At 43.5% G+C, this 19,705-nt stretch overlaps 1 protein-coding gene across 4 annotated transcripts; it reads right to left on the bottom strand.

Annotated features, from left to right (window-relative positions):
- Positions 1-14,971, bottom strand: PIGA (phosphatidylinositol glycan anchor biosynthesis class A). Of its 4 annotated transcripts, XM_054695831.1 has the most exons (7): positions 14,579-14,625; positions 13,034-13,242; positions 11,518-12,325; positions 7,355-7,487; positions 6,464-6,596; positions 6,109-6,315; positions 1-3,087 (listed from the first exon to the last, which is right to left on the bottom strand). In XM_054695831.1, the coding sequence occupies exons 3-7, from the start codon at positions 12,269-12,271 to the stop codon at positions 2,821-2,823; spliced, it is 1,494 nt and encodes a 497-aa protein (XP_054551806.1). In that variant the 5' UTR covers positions 12,272-12,325; positions 13,034-13,242; positions 14,579-14,625; the 3' UTR covers positions 1-2,820. The 4 variants fall into 4 exon arrangements, with proteins under 4 accessions (XP_054551806.1, XP_054551807.1, XP_037368578.2 ...); XM_054695832.1 differs by lacking the exons at positions 13,034-13,242; positions 14,579-14,625 and adding an exon at positions 14,811-14,971; XM_037512681.2 differs by lacking the exon at positions 13,034-13,242.
- Positions 14,972-19,705: the final 4,734 nt, after the last annotated feature.

Raw genomic sequence — 19,705 nt, 5'->3', positions numbered from 1 at the left:
CCAGATAATTCTTTGTTGCGGGGGGTTGTTCAAAAGCTTTGCAGGGTATTTAGCAACATCCCTAACCTGTGCACACTTGATATCAATGCTCCACTCCCAACAGTTGCCAAGAATCACTAGATGTCCCTACTGCCAGACCGAAGCCGCCCCGCACACACGTACACAACCACACCCCGGTGAGAACCACTGGGCCGGAGCCAAACATAAATGAGGAGGAAAAGGGGAACCAATTCCTCAAAGTACTGCTGAACACAAATCTAATTCTTACAGATTTTAATTTTCAGACCTTCACATAAAAATTCTAGCCATAGGATACAATGTAACATCTAGCCATATTCTTTCCGGAATGCAGAGCTTCACAGCCCTTTGAAAATACTTCACGAAAATAAGCACAGATCTAAGATAGCTCGATTTTGTCAAAAACAAGTTCTGGTAGAAGCTCCCTTAGAATCTATCAACGAGGGGACCACCTCCCACTGTTTTCAACAAAAGGGGTGAGATAAGCTGCGATTCTGTAAATGAAGTCAAAATTCAAATTTCTCTTAAAATAGCTGACAAGCCAGGACGCACAATTACATAATTCACATACACAGTAGTAGTTTATAGATGTATTCATCTGGCTCATAGGACAACCTGAGTGCAGGAAAAGCAAGGGCTCATTTAGGAAAAGAACTTTCAAAAGCAGTGAATATCTGTATTCCATTCGTAAAACAAGACAAACTCAGAAAATTGTCAAAACATCATTTTGGTCTTTATTTTTGGACATGTAGCATGTTTTCATAAATCAGTTTAACATGTGCTACTTGTAATAACTTCAAAATGCAATATATATTTTTTGCAAATTCCTCATCACTGCAAGTTCACTTTCAGATAAAAGTTAAGTAGCAGGGCAGAACAATATGTTTTCACATATTGACCAGTGCAACACTGACAGTTACAATTAAGGTATCCAGGAAGGCTGAAAATGAATTTTTATTAGAACAAGCAAATTTACCTTCATCTGTTAAGAAAAAAACAAGAGAAATAACTTTAATTTTCAAATTATTTATGTTACATGCAAGAGCAACTTTCAATACCATTTCCAACTGAAGTAAATAAAAAAAATTAAATGACAATTTTTCTTTAATTTGCTAAGAAACAAAAATGCACCCAAAAATCCTAGTATGCCTTTAAAAATTGGTGAATAAGTAAAACCAAATGTTAGTTTCCTGCTGTTTCATGAATATTGGCACTGTTTATTTCATATTCATATAAATCAGTTCCTATGCATAAAAATCCCAGTAAGATTTAGTGATTTGGATTAGTCCATTTTTCTTCAACAAAAGAACCCCCACTTCTAGTTTTAAAAAACTGCACTCTTGCATTTATGTTTTGATACAAACAAAACACAAATCTATTTCTTATATTTCAGTGGCAAGTGGTTAATAGGCATGTTAAGATACTTTTGTAAGAAGTAAAAAGTTTGGTGAATGTTGTCATTAAAAAACAAAAAAAGTCCTGCACAGAATCACAATACTGCCAGAATCTACCTAGTGCACCCACAACAAGTGCCTCTTTCATTGGATTTCACAGTCCTTTATCACAAAAGACATTCTCAGAAGTTGAAAGAATAACACATAGCATGTGGATAATTTGGGGTTTAAAAACCCATGGCTCTGGGCAACAATTACAGTTAACAACATCCACTCACAAAGAGACTGTCTCTAAAATATTCTGACTCAATCTGCTATAAATAACACATTCTGGGGTGGAGACTTCTGCACACTGACAATACTTATCAGACACAAGCTAGGCCACAAGTGAAGGGAAATGACTTCTATCAAAGTGTAGGGTAGCAGCTGAATTTGAGATGGCACACCTCATACATTCTGCTCGGAAAACACGAAGGCATTTACAGAGGACGAAATTATGCACTAGAAGATGCAAAGGGTGTCTCTGCGCTATCATCAACAGTGGTATCGGTCCTTAGTATTCAGAAAGCAAAACGTGTTCTCATAAACACAATCGAAGGGGAAGGCCCTCACAAGGAGAACGCGCAAACCAGGATGGAAGCAGTCTCGGAGTGCCGGCCATTTCTTCCTGGCATAAAAGCATGAGCATTTTTGGCATGTTGGTTCTTTGACCATTTCATGTCAACTATGACTATGATGAAGTGAGCCATCTGAGTGGTAAACAAAGAGCAAATGCGCCCCTGGTCCTTAACAGCAGGAAGTACCTCGTTCAATGTTCTATACAGCATAGTAGTGCTTGAAACGTGCTGGTAACTGACAGAAAGAACATCTTACTCAAGAAACCTGCCGCTCGTAGGCAACACTTCCTGAGGGTTCTCAATAAATGTTGAAGATGACTTAAATGTCTAACAAATGTGTATGAACATGACCTAGAATAGTCCATACAGTCGGTTGTAATTCCCTAAAGAAAACTTGTAAACATCTGGTGAATGTCTAATTAATGGTAGAACGTTTAAAATTGGCCAAAAAAATGCCTAAAAAACATTTGGCCCTTCAGCACCCAAAGCTCCCAAAATATAATGTTAAAACATCTCTGCTAGAAGGATTTTCAGTAATCTGAAAAATGTCATACCTGAGTGGCTTAAATGTCTGCTCCTAAATTTTAAATAAGTGCAAGGAGTTTCTACACTCAGGAATTGCATAAGTGTTTAATCTTTCCTCAAAATAAAATTCTGAATGATATAGAGGTAGCATAACTTACTAAATTAACTTCCAAAAAAAAAAAAAGAAAGAGAAAGAGCACGGTTAACTTCCCACAGTCTCACTAGAATGACTACAAAGGCCTAAACTCTTGCATCCAGGCTTCCGTCTAGCTGGGGTCAGGCCCCTCACTGTTCTCGTCCTCTTTTTTCCTGTAAGAATATTGAGACATCCAGGCACCCTTTGGCCCCGTGGCATCTACTGCAACATCGATGACAGAATCTGGAGTCATCCATCTCAGGAAAACGAGGAAGAGAAAGTTGAACACAGCCAACAAAGCAAAAATGTAGCCTGTCACCGGGCCACAGTGAGAGATGAGTATGTCCAGCCTTCTGTCCATCGGTAACACAGCTTCCCCGGCCACGCGGTCGTACACCTGGTGGGAAAAGGCCGAGAATGAACACTCTGACCTAAAAAACCACCACCTGCATGGACCAGGAACGTTCGAAGACGCAAACAGAAATCGCTTACATTTTGTTGTTATGGTAATGGTATGATTAATGAATTCACTACAGTAATTAATTCGACGCACACTTTATGGAGCTGCTCCTGCTAGATCACATAGAGAGGCGCACCATGGCTCTTGTCCCATGGGGACCACCACCAATTAGAACTAAGTACCAGGATTTCCAAGCCCTGAGAAACTGAAATCAATTTTCGGGGTGCCTCTGTAGAGACCACATTTAACTCATAGTGACTCCCTGAAGCAGGACCGGCCTTCTAGGACTCCTTGACTCGGCTGAGGTAGCCCGCACTGCTGTCTGGCAGAGTCTACCACAGCCCGTTACGATCCCGCGTGCTCCTGGGGAGAGCGTCTCCTCCTGTCACAGCCGTGCGAAGGAGCTGCGCTGCCTGGCACAGAAGGTGAGCGTACAGACACACAGTTCATGGGTTTCAAGTACAATCATGTGTCATTTAATAATGGGGACACCTGAGAAATGACTCCTTGGGTGATCTCATCACTGTGCGAACACCATAGAGCATAACTGCATAAACTTATGTGCAACAGCCTTCAGCACCCCTGGGCCCACTGCCATCTATGTGGGTCATTGTTGACTGAAACAACGTTCAGTGACATGGTCATTAAGGGAGGCATGAAAGAGCTGGGGGTGGTGGATGGTCCTGGGCAAACACTGGCAAACAAAGCAGCTTACTGCTGATGACTGGTAGTATGTGGCTTGCTTTTTAAAGCACTGCTAAGCACTAACCTGAAATATGAAATAAAACAAAGATCTTTAAACATACTTTTTTCAAAAACATCAGACAAGCCAACACTAATTGCATTCGAGCGTTACTTGTGCTCACTCTCACGCATCAGACCTGTAAACCAACTCCTTTTGAACTTAAAGTTATATTTGCGGAGCAGTTCCACAGACCCATGGTGCACTATATTTCCACCCACTCCCAGGGCAACTGGGGTGCTTCCGAGTCAGGATTTCCTGAAGCTGGTGAATTACAACCACAAATGTATGTTTTCAGCACCAACTAAGTAGTACAGTTAAACCAAGGAGCTGAAAAGGATGAAATTGTCCTGAACGAACAAGGAGAGTTAAAAGAGCAACTACACAGTGACCCATTTGTCCACCTTTATTTCTAGATCAATAAATTTAAGATTGTAAGTGGCAAAATACCAACTGACTATTGTGAAGAGAATGTCAGGGATGACTGTCCATCCATCACAGATGGGGATTAACTTTTTTCCTGAATGGATTCTACTAATTGGCGTAGAGTGTAAGACAAAAAAAAAAAATTCAGATGCTCTACTGTTACTTTAAGTGTAACTCAAAGAAAATTTGTGGTTAAAAAGCAATCCTAATTAGCTCCTTTAACAAGTGTTGCTAAATGTTAGCAGAGAATATAGGTCAAACTGGCAAACAAAATAAAGCTTACTGCTGAAAACTGGTAGCATTTTCATCTAGACTGCCACCACAGTTCTTTGTTCGTGAATGTGTTATCCACAATAGATCAGTCTTCTGAGATCTACATGACATCAATCAAGAAGGTGAAGTCACAACTTAAGAGCTGTGGTTCTCCACTGGGGTGAGAGCAAGGTGGGCATCACTGGGGGAAAAAAACCTGTCTAACCACACCTGCCAGCCCACCATTCCCAAACCACCCTGTGCTCCTCAAAGGTCCTAGCAGAAGGTTGGCAATAACAGAGGAGGCAGGGAGACAGGACTATGGAATGACAAGATCCTGAAAAGGGTACTGCAGTGACTTGCACACCACCCCCAGCAGATAATCAGTGCTAGGCTCCAGCTGCCAAAGGCAAAGGAGGGAAATGTAGTTATGGTATCTCGGTGGAGATGCTGCTAATCTTCTAGAAGGTGGGAGTGTCTCAAGGATATTGCAATCAATATCTCTGACTGACTGTTAACTGGAATGTCTCATATTTCAATGAAAAATGGATTGCATGCAATAGTTTTAGACAAGAATTTGTTTGCACTTATATTCAAATATAGGATCATTTTATATATAGGAAGAGATAATTCCAACCAAGTAAAAAAGCTTTACAGTTAAGAGCTATTCTACTTAGCTCCTTATTACTCTCTGCTCCACTGAACACAATGACAGCATAAAGCACTCATCTAAACCGTTACCTTCTCCTTGCTCTCAAATGACTGTCTTTCTAGTTCACAATTTCTATAACTTAAAAAGCAGAGTCTCCATGCAGCTTGTAAGATGGTAATAGGAAGCATGAGGTGGACAAGTGGGATAAACTTAAGTTCCAAATTTGAAATCAGGAAGCATTTCCCACAACCGTCCTGTCCCACTTAAGGGTATTAATCCAGCCCCTCTACCAATCCTTCTGGAAATTCTCTACAGCTGTTTTTTATGTGTGATCATTTCTCCAACATCTGTCACGTGCATTTTGAATTCTAACTTGTTATGTTGTCCATCAGCCCAGATATGCAAAATCCTTTTCCTGTAGAAAATCACAGTTATTAGCAAAGGTGGCACAGGTTTTAGGAAGTAATCTGAATTAAATGTTTACAAGATCTAAAGTTGCTCAATCAGACCAAGCAAATCCACATATTCTCTCATGGGCCAATGTGCTTTAGCATTATCAACCGTCTCAAGGAAACGTCTAGGAGCGGACCTTCCTACTAGCTTTGTCTCCAAAGTGGAAACTTTGCACCTTCTTCATAGCCAGTGTAAGGACAGGGTTAGTCTACGTGACTACTATTTTGGAGGTCAAATGCAATGATGTGACAAGAAACTTGGCCCAGTGTGTGCCAAAAGCAATACCTAGCTCATTACTTTTCATTGGCAGATTACACTAATGCAAACAACAGCAGATAGGACAAGCCTAGCCAAGAGAAAGCAGACATGCACGAAAGAGCAAGTAACAATTCAGACCCAATTTCAAATGCCCCTTTTGTGGCATGTGACATACTTTTTCAGTTCTCTCTGCAACATTCCTCCAAGTGTAGAAAGTCTTCACTATGTTGTGGATGTCTTCTGGAGTCGGCAATGCTCCTGACTTCAGTTGAAAAATAGCTTTTTCCAATCCTTGACATAAAGATTTTACAGAAGGCTCACATAAAATAATAAGATCTTCTGGAAGTACCTCAGGAATTCCACCAACCCTGGTACTTACAACCTTAAAAAGAAATAAAGCACATAGGATCCATCATTATGGTATCTCGAGGGGAAAAACGCAAAATGACTTAAAAAATGATCACTAAAATAATATTTTCCAAAGTACAAGTACAGAAACCCCACCAGTGTCAGCCGCCAAAGCTTTTTACCTGTAAACCACAACTGGCTGCTTCCACAATCGCCATGCAGAAAGCTTCAGTGAGGGACGTATTAAGGAAAATATGTCCCTGCACTAAGACATTTCGAACATCCTTGTGTTCTAAGGCTCCCAGAAGACGCACTCTGATTTTTGAAATGAGAGAAGAAAGAGGTGAGTGAAATTCACATTACTATGAAAGAAATACAATTTAGGGGCTTGGTGTGTATTTACATTATACTACTGGCTTTAACATTTTCCACCTCGAAGACTAGTGCTACCTAACTCTGATCTAAAGGAAAGCCGTATGAAGCTGCTGGGCTAACACTCAGAGAGTTAACATATTTCTAACTCGTGCTACACACAGCAATTTTCATTTTCTCCAAAAGTAGTTTTGGAGCAGTTTGGCATTTAATGAAACAGCTAATACACCTTGATGAGTAAATGTTGAAGTGTCATTTCTAAATAGGCTCACCCCTCCTTTAAACACATGTTTCACATGCATGCACCTCATACAGCGCCTAGGTTCCTGAGTAAGAGAAATGTCTGAATCTGTATGTGCAGGGCAATTTATGTGATGAGAGTCATGTTTCAAAATCACAACACAGTATGGCTTGAAAATCTGCAAACATTTCCAATCAGAGTGTTTGGGGCTATTCTGCCCCCTTCACAATAAACTCCAGCCACTGACTGATCCTTGAAGTCAAATAATATGAGGCTAATGAAAAAAAAATAGAGATCTTTAACTAGCATTCACCACTTTACATACACTAAAAAAAAATAGCCTCGGATTACATTTTCATATCAAGTATACATAGAAGCTCACTCGACGCAGGCATGTAACTAAAACCCAATATAGGTAATAATCTTTTCTCACGCAAGACGTTATGGAATCCATCAATACCTGTCATGGAGCTGGTATCTTTCCCGTACTTCTTCCAAAATGATTCTCTTTGGTCCCTCTCCTCCAATTATGAAATTTAAATCTGGATATTTCTGACAGAGTTCGGGTATTATACCACTAAGCAAATCGGTCCCTGAAAATATAAAGTTGAATATTGGAGATATTAATATTTTAACTTAAAAAACACATCAGAACTGAGAATCCATTCATTTTGAAAACATTAGCTGCCCCCCCCCCCCCGCTTAAGTAGAGACACACTCTTAAATCTTTTATCCTGGGAGGTCCCCCAAGAATTGCAATTCTTGAAGATACTGGGATCCACCATGACCTCCCTGCCACTCAACAGAGGCACTGTTCTGTTTCATTTCAAGACAGCTTTCTTCAAGTTCTCTACTTCTAAAAAAGGTACTGGAGGCAGCTAACATTTGAATTCAGGTTTTCTACAGAGCAAGACAGGGAACTGCAGAGGCTTGTCCCAGCCTTTTTGAGCAAGCTCTTTGATCACTGAAAGGGTCCTGATACAGAAAATGAAGAGACCTATGTACCTCAAGTCCAAGGCCTCTTTCAGCTATAAAATTCTACAGGTTCTACTTCCTGTCATAAGGAGGGGTTAAGCAACAAATGGTGGCTACTTCCACATCATCAGAATGCAGTTTGTACAAAGGGTTTTAGAGGGAACACAAGGATATTAGCAAAATTTGAAACAGTCCATTCAAATCTGCTCTGGCCCACTTCCCATGAATGACGGGGTGGAGCCTCAACCGCTGGCTCATTACAATCCATAGTAGAACAAAAGGATGCCTCTTGGTTCCTTAATTTTTTGATTAATTACTTCTTATAACATGCAAATACAACCTCAAGTACTATAAAGCAATAAAACAAGTTATGCCCTACAAGGCTGAAATAGTGACTACCGGAAGTGCCGGCAATGGTGGCACTATTTGAGAATGCAGTTTATTAACAATTCCAAATCACACACATTCAAAAGTAAATATAATTCACTTAAGAGCTTAGCTTATTGATTTGAAAAAAGTGCACACACATAAGAATTGCACTTCTTATATCAATCTTCCCAAATATAGGCAGATCAATCATTAAAAAGATGGTACGAGAAATAATCTATGTAGGGTCATTTTATTAAACAATTGAAACTAGGATTTAAGTAAGCTCTGCTAGTATTTTCAAGATATGATTGCACTAGCAAACATAAATTCACATGCATTTTTCTGAATTATGATGGATTCTCATTAAAATCTTAACTATCTTTGTTTCAAGGTTATTTCCAAATCCAGCAACTGGATTGCTAGATAAATCAGAAGGTGACTTAATGACTTTTAACATTTAGTCTCCCATCACTTCTTCCCTTCATTTCCCTTCTCCACTCCCCTTCTAATATAAAGAGTAACAACCCATTCTTCAAATGGGGAAAAAAAAACATAGAACAATAATCATAATTGCTAATAAGTAACACTCACTGAGAGCTTATGTCAGGCAACGTACTTTAAATGCACTGCCATTTAATCCTGACAACTACTTTATAAGAAACAGAACGAATATGAGCAATGATCTATAATATTCGTCTAATAAAGGGCCTTTCCCCCCCACTATTTAAAAAAAAAACAACTCTCCCGCTGCCTTTAAGAGTCTAACACAACGGAACATGCATAAAAGATTTTCAGTTGCCACAGTCCCATAAAATGGACAAGGAAAATTCCTGATTCAAACTGCTTTTTAAAACTTTCTTTAACAACCTATCAAAGCATCTACTGAAGCTTTACTTTGGATCACAGTGGCTGGGCAGGGAGCAGAGGGAACAGGAGACCATACCTCAAGAAGAGCTGAACTTGTTTATCATCTGTTACTTACTGTGTAACCCGGGTGAGTTACTTACCCTCTCTGAGACTCAGTTTGTCAGTTACATGCAGATAACATCTACCCTACAGTTGTTGGGAGGGTCAAATGAGGTACTGTACCATGCCCAGGCTTTATCAACTGCAGAATATAAATGTAAGTTATCATTACCACTCCAGCAAGAAGTAGGGCATGCCTGCACAGACACTGGGGAGCTGGGGAACCCTGCCTGAGCAAGAGACTCAAGCAAATAGGGAGCAGTCAGCCAGGTGACCTGGGTGAAGAACTGTGATTCCTCCACTTTCTTACCTAATACAGGCCAGTGGACCTTGGCTGTCGGGTCCAAATGAAACCTAAGGAAATTGATCTGTGAATAATTAATGGACCATTAATACAATGACCCACTTTGGAGCTACTCATATGGCCATTCCTTTTCAGAAATATTATCTTTCACATAGGGCATACAGAGAGGGTTCAATACATATTTGTTAAATTACTGAACTTAACAGGAAAGACCGTACCTTTACTGTGTTGGTGCTTACCCCAGCTGGTTAAAATACCATAGTCAGCGAAGTAAAGGCAGTGATTTAATCTTTGTATGAGTAACATTGCTGATTCTAGACCATGCATGTATTACCCTCTTTCTTAGCTATCACACAAAGATATATATTTATATATGAACAAATCAGATACATTTCCTTAGTTATAACAAACAGATCACCAATTTCCCAAGAGGGATTCAGAAAACACATTGCTTTTCCCATCAAATCTTGATTAAAAAGTGAAATCACATCACTGCCCTCACCCCAACAAAATGCAGTAAAATAGGCTGCCTACCAGCCTCCACAGACATGGATGGCCGAATCAACCAAAATTCCACATCTGGATTTTAGGTCATTCTCTAGTACATTCTATACTACTGATTGCACTGTGAAACTTCATGCTTACCGAAATCAGCTGTGTTAGTCCACAAACCTATTTGAGGCCAACTGCGCTTGTTATACTAAGTAATTTAATTGAATAACACGTCAACTGACTAGATAAGTTTCTCTGAAACCAAGCCAAATGCTTTTGAAAACTCAATAAAGGAAAAGTCACAGGAAACTGTGCTTGTCAGATTGGGGGTGTCCTACACCCACTATGTAACATCAAAGACACATGAAAACTCCAGAAGCATCTGCTGCAGATGCTCAAAAGAAACCCAAGCAGGCAACTATAAACTGCACTCCTGGAAGGAGACTGCAAGCGAGGGGATGCGGTGCGATCCCGGGCCGGGCTCAGCATCTGCAAGCCGCCATCTAACCGCTGGCAAATCTGTGCATGGTACCAGTATTTTAAGTTAATCTCTAATATTTAAGCAGAGGCCAGGGGGAGGGATCATCTTTATAGTTATTTTTATGATTCCCTACTTCAAATGACATTTTTGATCACTGGCCAGGTTTTCAACTGTCATCCAGAAGAGTAAGTTTCAGACTTACAGTAAACTTGGCTCCAGAAATTCTATCTCAGTGTCCACTAACTGCTGCAGGGGCACTAAAAGCATCCTCTCTGATAGCAGTGGACACCTGTCAAGCACAAAGGGGGCCGAGAACTTTATAGGAACTATCACTAACACAAGCAAGATTCCTATCGTTGCCCCAAAAAACTGACCCAGATGTTAACTAGCTTGTCCGGGGAGCCAGGATCAGATGCGGGCTGTCCAATCCCTCTGCCATTATCACTTACCTGCCAGTAAGTTACTGACGTCTGATTAAACCTGACTCATAAAATAAGCCAGCTACAGAACAAGAGCATGCAGACAAGCCCACTCATTCTGCGTGTTTGTTGGATGCGTAAAATAAGACAGAAAAAAGCCCTAAATCTACATGTTCATCAGGGTCATCCCTGAACAGTAGTTACAGACGATTTTAATTTTTACCCTTTTGCTTTCCTTACTTTTCAAAATATCTGCAATGAAAAGATATTATTTTTGCAATCTGCCCCCGGACTTCTTAAAATGCTAGTGCAAGGCTGCCTTTTGAATTTTCAATAAGCCCTGACCTATAAAGAACATCAGATTACTGCTTTTACTTTTCAGTAACTAATAAAACATCAAAGGTTGAAGGCACAGCATTCACCACTGCTCCCAAAAGCTCTCTTTCTGGCTGTATAAAACAGGCTACCTTTCTTTGCTGTATCGAGTGCAGCAGTAGTTATAACATCATCAAACAAAATGAAAAGTCAAACAATCATTATACACAAGTATTGAACAACTTTCTACAAAGAGAAAAAGAAAACTCTGTGCAGTGCAGTTACAGCTATCGTTTCATTACCTTTTCTGTAAACAAGTCTGCTGACAACAATAACAGTGAGACTACTGTGCCTTTTAAATGGGTCTGGCGTGAAGTCAGTAGGATCTACAGCATTAGGAATGACGGACACTATTTCAGGATTCAGTGTTGCTCTGAGCACAGTGTTTTCCTTACTAGTGTAAGAGACACAAATTATGTGGTTTGTGTCACAGAGAGACACAGTTAGAAGCTTGTTTGTAAGCACCGAGCTGACATCAGCAAATCCAAAAAGGGAATGGTCCGTGAAGACGGTCTGGAGCCCCATGGTCTTGGCGTGGAAGAGGGCGTCATGGGCCATGGCAGAGAAAGAACTATGGGAATGGATTATCGTGACTCTCTCCCGAACGAATATGTACCTGAGCAGTGGCAGACTGTGAAAGAGGGTCGTGGCTGTAGATTGGTTGTACATGACTTTCAAAGGCAAGTAATAGACTTTGAGGCCATTGGTGAGGTAACGGATGCCTTTCCGATCTCCGTAAGCATGGGTGACAATAATGACCTTGTGCCCCCTTTCAATCAGGCACTGAGAGAGCTGGTAAATGTGGCTTTCCACGCCTCCCATGTTCGGGTAGAAAAAGTCCGACACCATGCAGATACTATGGGCCCGGTTTCTACTTATGCAAACACTTCCAGGGTTGACGCAGGAGAGCACAGCTGAGGAAGGCTGGTCATGCTCTTCTTCTTCTTCTTTTCCTCCTCCTCCCCCTCCTCCTCTTCCTCCTCCTCTATAGGCCATGCTGAGATGGTTCAGGCATGAGTCCTTAGAGCAACCCAGTTGTGTCGCTGTTACCTGAAAAAGAGAGTAAAACAGGATCTCAATTCACAGACAAAATACATTCCACATTCCAAATCCAGACAGAAATGGCTTTAACATTAATATAAAGTGATAGCATTCCCCCTAGAAATAAAAACAAAGCATACAATGAATTAAGCTGATCACATTTGTTTGCTTGGCATTTACTATGTCAAACGTAGATTCTACAATGTCCTTCTAATTTTGTTTAGAAATACTGCTACACAGAACTTTTAACAACAAGGTTGTTACACCACAGTATGTAACAGTTTGCCATGCTAACAAAGCAGCTCATTGCACTAAATACATGGCTCTTTACAGAAAAAAAAATGTGCCAACACTGCTCTAGACTGAGCCACCGACTCAATTCATCTCACGAAGTTCTGCTAGTATCAACTTTGCAGCTAACACTGAAAGATACCTGGAGGGCCTCCCTGGTGGCGCAAGGGGTTAAGCACCCCACTATGAAGCAACCTGCAGCCTCTGCAGCAAGAGTTTGCTTCCTGGCAGGGACCAACCCACAGGGCACAGCCTACCTCTCCTGCCTCCCCGCTGCTCCCCTCAGCAGTGGATTTCAGTAGATCTGCCCGTTCTGTTCCCCACTCTGTCTCTGGTGAATCCTCTCACCCCTGTATCTCTGGCCTACAGCCCAGCTCTTGTATGCATAAATCTTTATAAATAAATAAATAAATAAATAAAAGATACCTGGAGCTAGAACTGTCTTCTTGAGGGCACCTTCAGCAAGTGCCACCAGTAGTGCTGGCTGCAGACAGACAGACAGACACACACACACACACATTTTCTCTTTCCTTATCCAAAATGGTGATCATCAACCCCCACCGTCCATTTTCTAGACCTCTCTTCCAGTGATGTAAGTCTTCCTTCCATGAGTGTCCCTCCCTTCAGTCTGGAGTCTGGAAGTAAAGAGTAAACTAAAAATGGGGGGGAGCTGCAGCCATTGTCTACATCTAAAGTGGGAAATGCTCATCTCTGGGGACCCCTAGACCCCCATGGGCGTGAAATGCCTACTCAGTATTCAGTACAGTATGGTTTCTTAGACTTTTAAAGCTCCACTTTCCAAGAGTCTTGGAAAGCTGGTGAAACTCTTCCTCAGCTTTACAAATGAGATTTCCCTGTCTCCAGAAACAGCTATCTCTCAGGAAGTCATCCTAAAGGGCAGAGTTCCCGGTTTCTCCTGCAAACTCAGAAAATGCATATTACCTGCACGTGCCTAACGTCTTAACTATTCTCTCAACAAAGTCATCTATATTTTTAATGGCAGTCTCAAAAACACTCGGTGTTTGTTGATGTGAATCTACTAATCATAACTCAGTTTCACCAAATGAGATTCTTAAAGTTTGTGCTCTAAAGCGGTCTCCCTAACATTTTCTTCCTGTGGTCTGTCACCTAAACCCAAATTTTCCAGTGCTATTAAGTTTAAAAAGAGGGACGGTAACGAAAACCGTGAGCCAAAGACCACACGAAATCATCGAAAGAAGTGAAACTGCAACGCTCTGTGAGAGTCGGCGACTTCTGCGGGTGATCACACCTGACAGCTTTACAGTCTAAAAGCTCAACAAGCCGCACGACCACAGACTGCGATTTTCAAGGCGAAGGGAGGCTTGGAGATGCAGGCACCGAGTAGCTCTGACTCACAAATGAGAAGCCAGACCACTTGTTGGGCGCTTCGGGCAAGACCCCCACCCAGGCACTAAAAAGTGGCAAAGGCGAGACGGCCTGAGGATTCTCGCGCGTGGCCAACGAGTCCCCGGGCAGTCCATCGCCGCCAAAGCTCCCGGGGAGCCTCCGGGAGACCCGAGGAGTCTCGGGCTCATGAGGACGGGGCTTCCCCCGAGTCCCCCGCCACTGCCCAGGCTTCCCTCACCGAGGTCGCTGGGAAGAGCCAGGGCCAAGGAAGGAAGCCCCCGCTCATTCAGCGAGCCAGTCGGGGTGGGGGGGGGGTTCTCGCCAGGCCCCAGGGGAGGAAGAACCCCGCGTGGGCCGGGGTCTGCGGCAGGGGTCCCGGAGCCCTACGCCCCCGCCCGCCTGAGCTCAGGAGCCGGCTCCAGCGCGGCCGCCTCGGCGCACTCTCCGTCCCGCTGCACTCGGAGACCCTCGACCCCCGACTCTGGGGCGCAAGTCGGGTGAGCCCCGCCCCCTCCGGAGCCGGCCGGACTCCCCCCGGGCCAGCCCGGCCCCGAGTGGAAGCGGCCGAGGGTGCCGGTGCCGGGAGGTCAGCCGCGCACTTACCGGCGAGTCCCATGGCCGCCGGTGTCCGGACCTCCCGCGGCAGCAGCCGGAGTCCCACCCCGCGCGCCCGAAGCACCAATCCCGGGCGTCCGCGCCCGAACGCCGCGCCCCCGAGGCAGCCAATCGCAAGCAGGCGTTGGGGTCACGTGCCCGGGCGACCCTCCGTCCCCACCCTTGCGCGGGGCGTCGCGTCACCGCGCGCAGACCCAACTCTCCACGATGTTTCCAAGACCTGTTTGCTCTCTTTTGCAACCCGCGACTGCCCAGTTAGCCGCCGGTATGGATCCCTAACGTCGCCAAGCTCTCAAAATTGGCCCCGGGCTCTTCATGCGCGAGTAGCTCCCGTAACCCTTCCGCCGGGTAAAGCCGCAACTCCCAGCGTGCCTCGCCCGGGCCCTTTAGCGCTGCTGGGAGTTGTAGTCTGGTGACCTTTGGCAGCGAATCCGAACTTAGAAAACTCCCAGGATGCACCGCGCTTGTTAAGCTGAATCCCGCCCACGGTTTGGTGGCTACTGAGCCGTGGTTGCCCAGTAACGGCGTCTGTTTTGGGGACCCTACTCTCTGGCTTCAGATTGGAGAGAGTTTAGAGAAGGCTACAGAAAGCCAGGGGCCTGGTAGCGTTTTCTGGGTGATTGTTGTGCCACAGCAGAACTGTGTTGGTTCTTAGCACTCTGGTAGGGTTGCCTGATGTAGCAAAAATACACAAAAAGTCAAATCAAAACAAATATTCTTTTTTGAACTTCAGATAAGTAATTTTTTATATTAATATGTCCCAACTCTCGGGGCCTTGTCAAAATATTCGGCGTTTATCTGAAATTCAAATTTAACTGGACATGTATTTACACTCTGGGGAGGAAAATCTTAAAACCTGACCTGAAATTTCAACACCCAAACTGGTTCAGCTTGCTATGGTGGTGCTTGTCCAAGAGACTGAGTCAGTAGGAATGATTTGATGACATCTGCTCCTGGTGGTTGTACTTGGAGCTCCTCAGCCCTGCCCTGCCTATGCTTTGGAAGTAGACCCTTTTTGAACACCATCACCATGCCATCACCAGCACCCCTTTTAGCCTGCAGAAATTCTATTCACCCCTGAAATTTTGGCTCCTTTCTGATGCCCTCCCCATGCCTCAGGACAGAATTAAATCCTCCCTCTTCTTTAGTTTGGTAGGACTTTAGCCATCCGCTGGTATAGCACCTGTCCAGTGACACTCCACTTGTTTGCCTGACTACCACCCCACTTCCTCCTCAACTTCCACATTTTGTCAGAGTGCAGGGGAAAATTTCCCCATCCCATCTGGGTTCTTCTAAGGCTGGACAGATGAACAAATTAACATCAGACAAAGTCATAGGAGAAAAAGCCAAAATTTAATAATATACATATGGAGAATTTACATGGCTGTACATTCTAAAGAATAGTGGAGTAGACTGGGGCTATTTATCCTGTGTTTACATGGTACTGGGCAGGCTGAGGGGTACCCTGGGATCCCCAAACTTGCACACTCTAAAGAGCTTTAGCCATCTGCTGCATAAAGAAAAAGCATATTCTTGGTGTGTAAGATCTTTAATAGAATGATTGTTCATAGAGGGGCAAGAAGAGAAAGGATATAATTTCCAAATAAAATACTCAAAATTAACCTTGTGGGTTGATGCCCAGCCCAACAGGGTTGTTCTGAAGTGTGGCCACTGAGGCCTGAAAGCTTGCCACGAGTCTAAGGCACCTTCTGGGGCAAAAGGGACCAGGCAAGTCTGGGACGAAAGAAGCAAAATCAAAGTGCAAGCCAAGATAAAGGCTGCCATTGTCAGCTTTCCCATGTGTCTCTCACCCAAGGGTCTCCTCTGTGTCCCCCATATCCTTGGTGTAAGGCCAAAGCTGAGAAGCAAAGGGGTCCTTTTTCTTCACATATCTGTTTACTCCACGTGTCTCTCCCAAATGTTCTCTATCTTCACCCCCAACACTCAGCTCCATCCTTCATTAGGTGGGGCAGGGAAGCTGGAACTGCCCCTTTTTGTGGAGATTCCTGTTACAATTGGTAGTTATTTGTTAAATGCCTACCTTTCTGCCAAATAGTAAGCTAAGGCAGGTTTATTATTCTTGATGATAGATTTTGAATGCATTTTAGTTGCAAGAATGAATTCCTTTGCTTATGCCAGCAAGTCCCTGACACCTGTTATGTACCCAACAAAATGTATTAATAGCTCATGGGGTGTACCTGATGAAAGGCACAGTGAGGTGATACAATCCAAAGAGCATTTTGGTTGTAGGATTTGAAGTAATTATGAGTTACTGTTAATGAGTAAGGCTCATGTAGAAATAGATACTCTGCCCCCTGTTCATATTGAAGCCTTAGAGAATAAAGGTGATGAAGACTCAAGGACATTTGTTCAAGTTTAATAATTTGCAGTTGGTTTCACAGATAACACCAGTGCCACCAGATGATACAGCATGGTTTTGCTCTCCTCTGCATTTCTGCAATAGGTTTCAAGACAAAGAACGTGGGTAGAAATCCTGGAAGGTATAAATGAGGGTTAAGCCTCATTTATTGAGCCCCTGGTTTGCCACAGTCAGAGTCTGGATCTCAAAACACATTTGAAATTTTCCCATGAATCTTCTAAGATCCTGATGGCAATACTCCTTCAAAAGAGTAGTTTAGCTCTTTTTTTTTTCAAAACAGAACAAATATTTCCTATCTTTGTCATCAAACACCGTGGAGCGCTGCATGTTTTAAAAGCTTTTTACTGTTCCTAGCTTTTACAACATTTTACCAATAGTAAAAAGCAATCTACTTTCCCTGAAAGGTTCTTTGTGTTTTAAATACAGTAGAACAGGTTGGTCTTTATAAATAGATATTAATAAAGGCACAGCATTGCGGCGTCGCTGTAGGGGAGGGGCTTAAGAAACCTGCAGGTCTTCTTCCAACAAAGTCTGAAAACACGGAACATTTATCATGCTCCAGTCTCTGACCTAGGCGCTAAGCATCAGAGGGCAAATAAATCATGATTCTGTACACGGTTCACAATGTCACATGGGTATATAACTCCATTTAGAGTGAGTTAAACCTTAAGCAAAGGTATTCATTTGAGCCTATTTTCTAGAAGTCAAAGAAAATTATAACAGCAGGATTAAGTGTTCTGCCTCAAGGTATGCCTTTAGAGAATTATCTTAGAAACCACTAAAATATAGGCAGTGTATTATGATTACACGTAATAAAATCTGAAGGCAATTGGTAGCAGTTAGAGCATAAAAAGGCCTATCAGTGGAGACGGTATAAAATAAACGTGCATCTCACCTTCCCCTGAAAGTCAGTTCTTTCAAATTCATGTGCAAATTAGCTCCCTGGGATAACTTTGCAGTGGGAAGGGAACATGTTAATCTTGAGAGCCTGCAATCAGAGTCCAAGGCTCTCACAGGGAAAATTGGGCATGAGCCTTACCCCCAAGCAACCAAGACAGAGTTAAGTCATATGTAAATATCTCTGCTAAAAATAGGGAGTGATAATTGCCTAGAGAGAAAAGGAGGGAAAATCCTGGGAGTTCAGAGGAAAAGAGTATTTCTGGCTGCCAGCATTTAGCTGGTAGAACTAGAGGACATCCACGCAACTGTCGGGGGCGAGATCATCCCAAGAGCCACAGGAACAGCCACGGAACAGGGGCGGCCAGTCCAGTTCCCCTGTGGTGTATGCACACAGGGAAAAAGAAGGGGAAGCACTCACTAGGAGGGGGGTGCCATTTCCGGGGAAGGCTGGAGGGATTTGGTAGAGGACCTTACTAAGGAACATGGACAGGAGCCAGACTTCCCACCGAGATGACATTTCCAATGAATATTTGAGATTCCTCCTTCTTCCATCTGCTGCAAACAGAAAAATAAGTTATATCAAAGAGAAAATGAAAATATTTTTACTATGATTAAAAAGAAGATTAGAAATAGAATCAAATGCAAAATGATCATCAGACCAAACCACATAGACCCTGGACTCTGTATGTGGAAGAAGGAAGAAATGAACCGGGCTCAGCTTTCGTAGACTATAAATAATAGAGACTAAGTAGGCTCCCCCATGTGGCTAGAGGCGGGAACCAGTCTTGGGGAACCCTGTCCCATCGGTGGCTTTCCAATATCTTTGTCTAATCCCCCCTCGCATGGACTCTGGGGCCTGGCCATGTGACTTACTTAGCCAGTGGGACGTCAGTAAATACGATGCCCAGGAGTTTACTAAGTGCCGATGCCCTGGGGCCTGCCTGTTGGCACCTCTGCCTTGGAAAGCCACAGCCGTGCTGCGAAGCACTTCAGGCCAGATGCTGAGGGAGGAAAAGTCACATGGAAACGGCCCGTGATAGAGCACTCGAGTTGGTCATTCCCGTGGCGGCTGAGTTCTCAGCTTAAAGAGAATCACGATGAAAGAATACACTGCACTTGTCTCAAGACACTGAGTTTGGGGTACACAACAAAAGGTCGCTGAGAGAACACATGTGGACAAGCACACTACAGACACTCTATGTATGGGAGGATGGGGGTCAAACTCTTTCTTTTTTTTTTTTTTTTTAATAAGGGGGTTGCAATTTTTTTTTTTAAGGTTTGTTTGTTTATTTATTTATTTATTTATTTATGCAAGCACTGGGTACAGTCAGAAGTGCGGGAGGGTGAGAGAATTCACCAGAGCCAGAGCGGGGAGCAGAGCAGGCAGAAGGACCGAGGTACACTGCTGAGGGGAGCAGCGGGCGGCAGGAGAGGTCCGCGCGCCATGTGGGACCCTCCTCCGGTGGCCGGGGAGCAGCCGGGGATCGAACCGGCGCTGCAGAGGCCGCGGGCAGCCTCGCAACCCAGCGCTCAACCGCTGCGCCACCGGGGAGGCCCTCAAACTCTTTCTTACACAGACTTCAGGCTGAACTTCATTTTAGCACCCTTGCCTCACCCCTACTTCTAGAGGTATTTGGGATTACCAATTTCGGCCTCAAGTCTCCTTATTTTCAGGTTCATTGGGTCATTTACAACTCACTCACGTACTTTTCAGCTTCCAGAATGTTGTGGGGGTTTTTGGTTTTATTTTTGCCTCTCCCATTCACCTGCCCCGGTATATCCTTAAACAGGAACTCCTTTGGCAGCTCTCCTGCCCACCTGTCACTATGCAGGTA

This window comes from Talpa occidentalis, unplaced genomic scaffold (genome assembly GCF_014898055.3).
Source record: "Talpa occidentalis isolate TD23 unplaced genomic scaffold, MPIMG_talOcc4v2.1 talOcc4.15, whole genome shotgun sequence".
NCBI lineage: Eukaryota > Metazoa > Chordata > Mammalia > Eulipotyphla > Talpidae > Talpa > Talpa occidentalis.
Note: the sequence above shows the minus strand (reverse complement) of the source record. Positions and strands in the feature narration are given on the sequence as shown.

Coding starts and splice junctions, on each gene's coding strand:
- PIGA (XM_054695832.1), bottom strand. CDS start 12,271: ATGGCCTATAGAGGAGGAGGAAGAGGAGGAGGGGGAGGAGGAGGAAAA. Junction 7,488..11,517: donor CAGACTTGTTTACAGAAAAG/GTAATGAAACGA, acceptor TTATATTTTCAG/GGACCGATTTGCTTAGTGGT. Junction 6,316..6,463: donor CAGCCAGTTGTGGTTTACAG/GTAAAAAGCTTT, acceptor TTTCTTTTTAAG/GTTGTAAGTACCAGGGTTGG.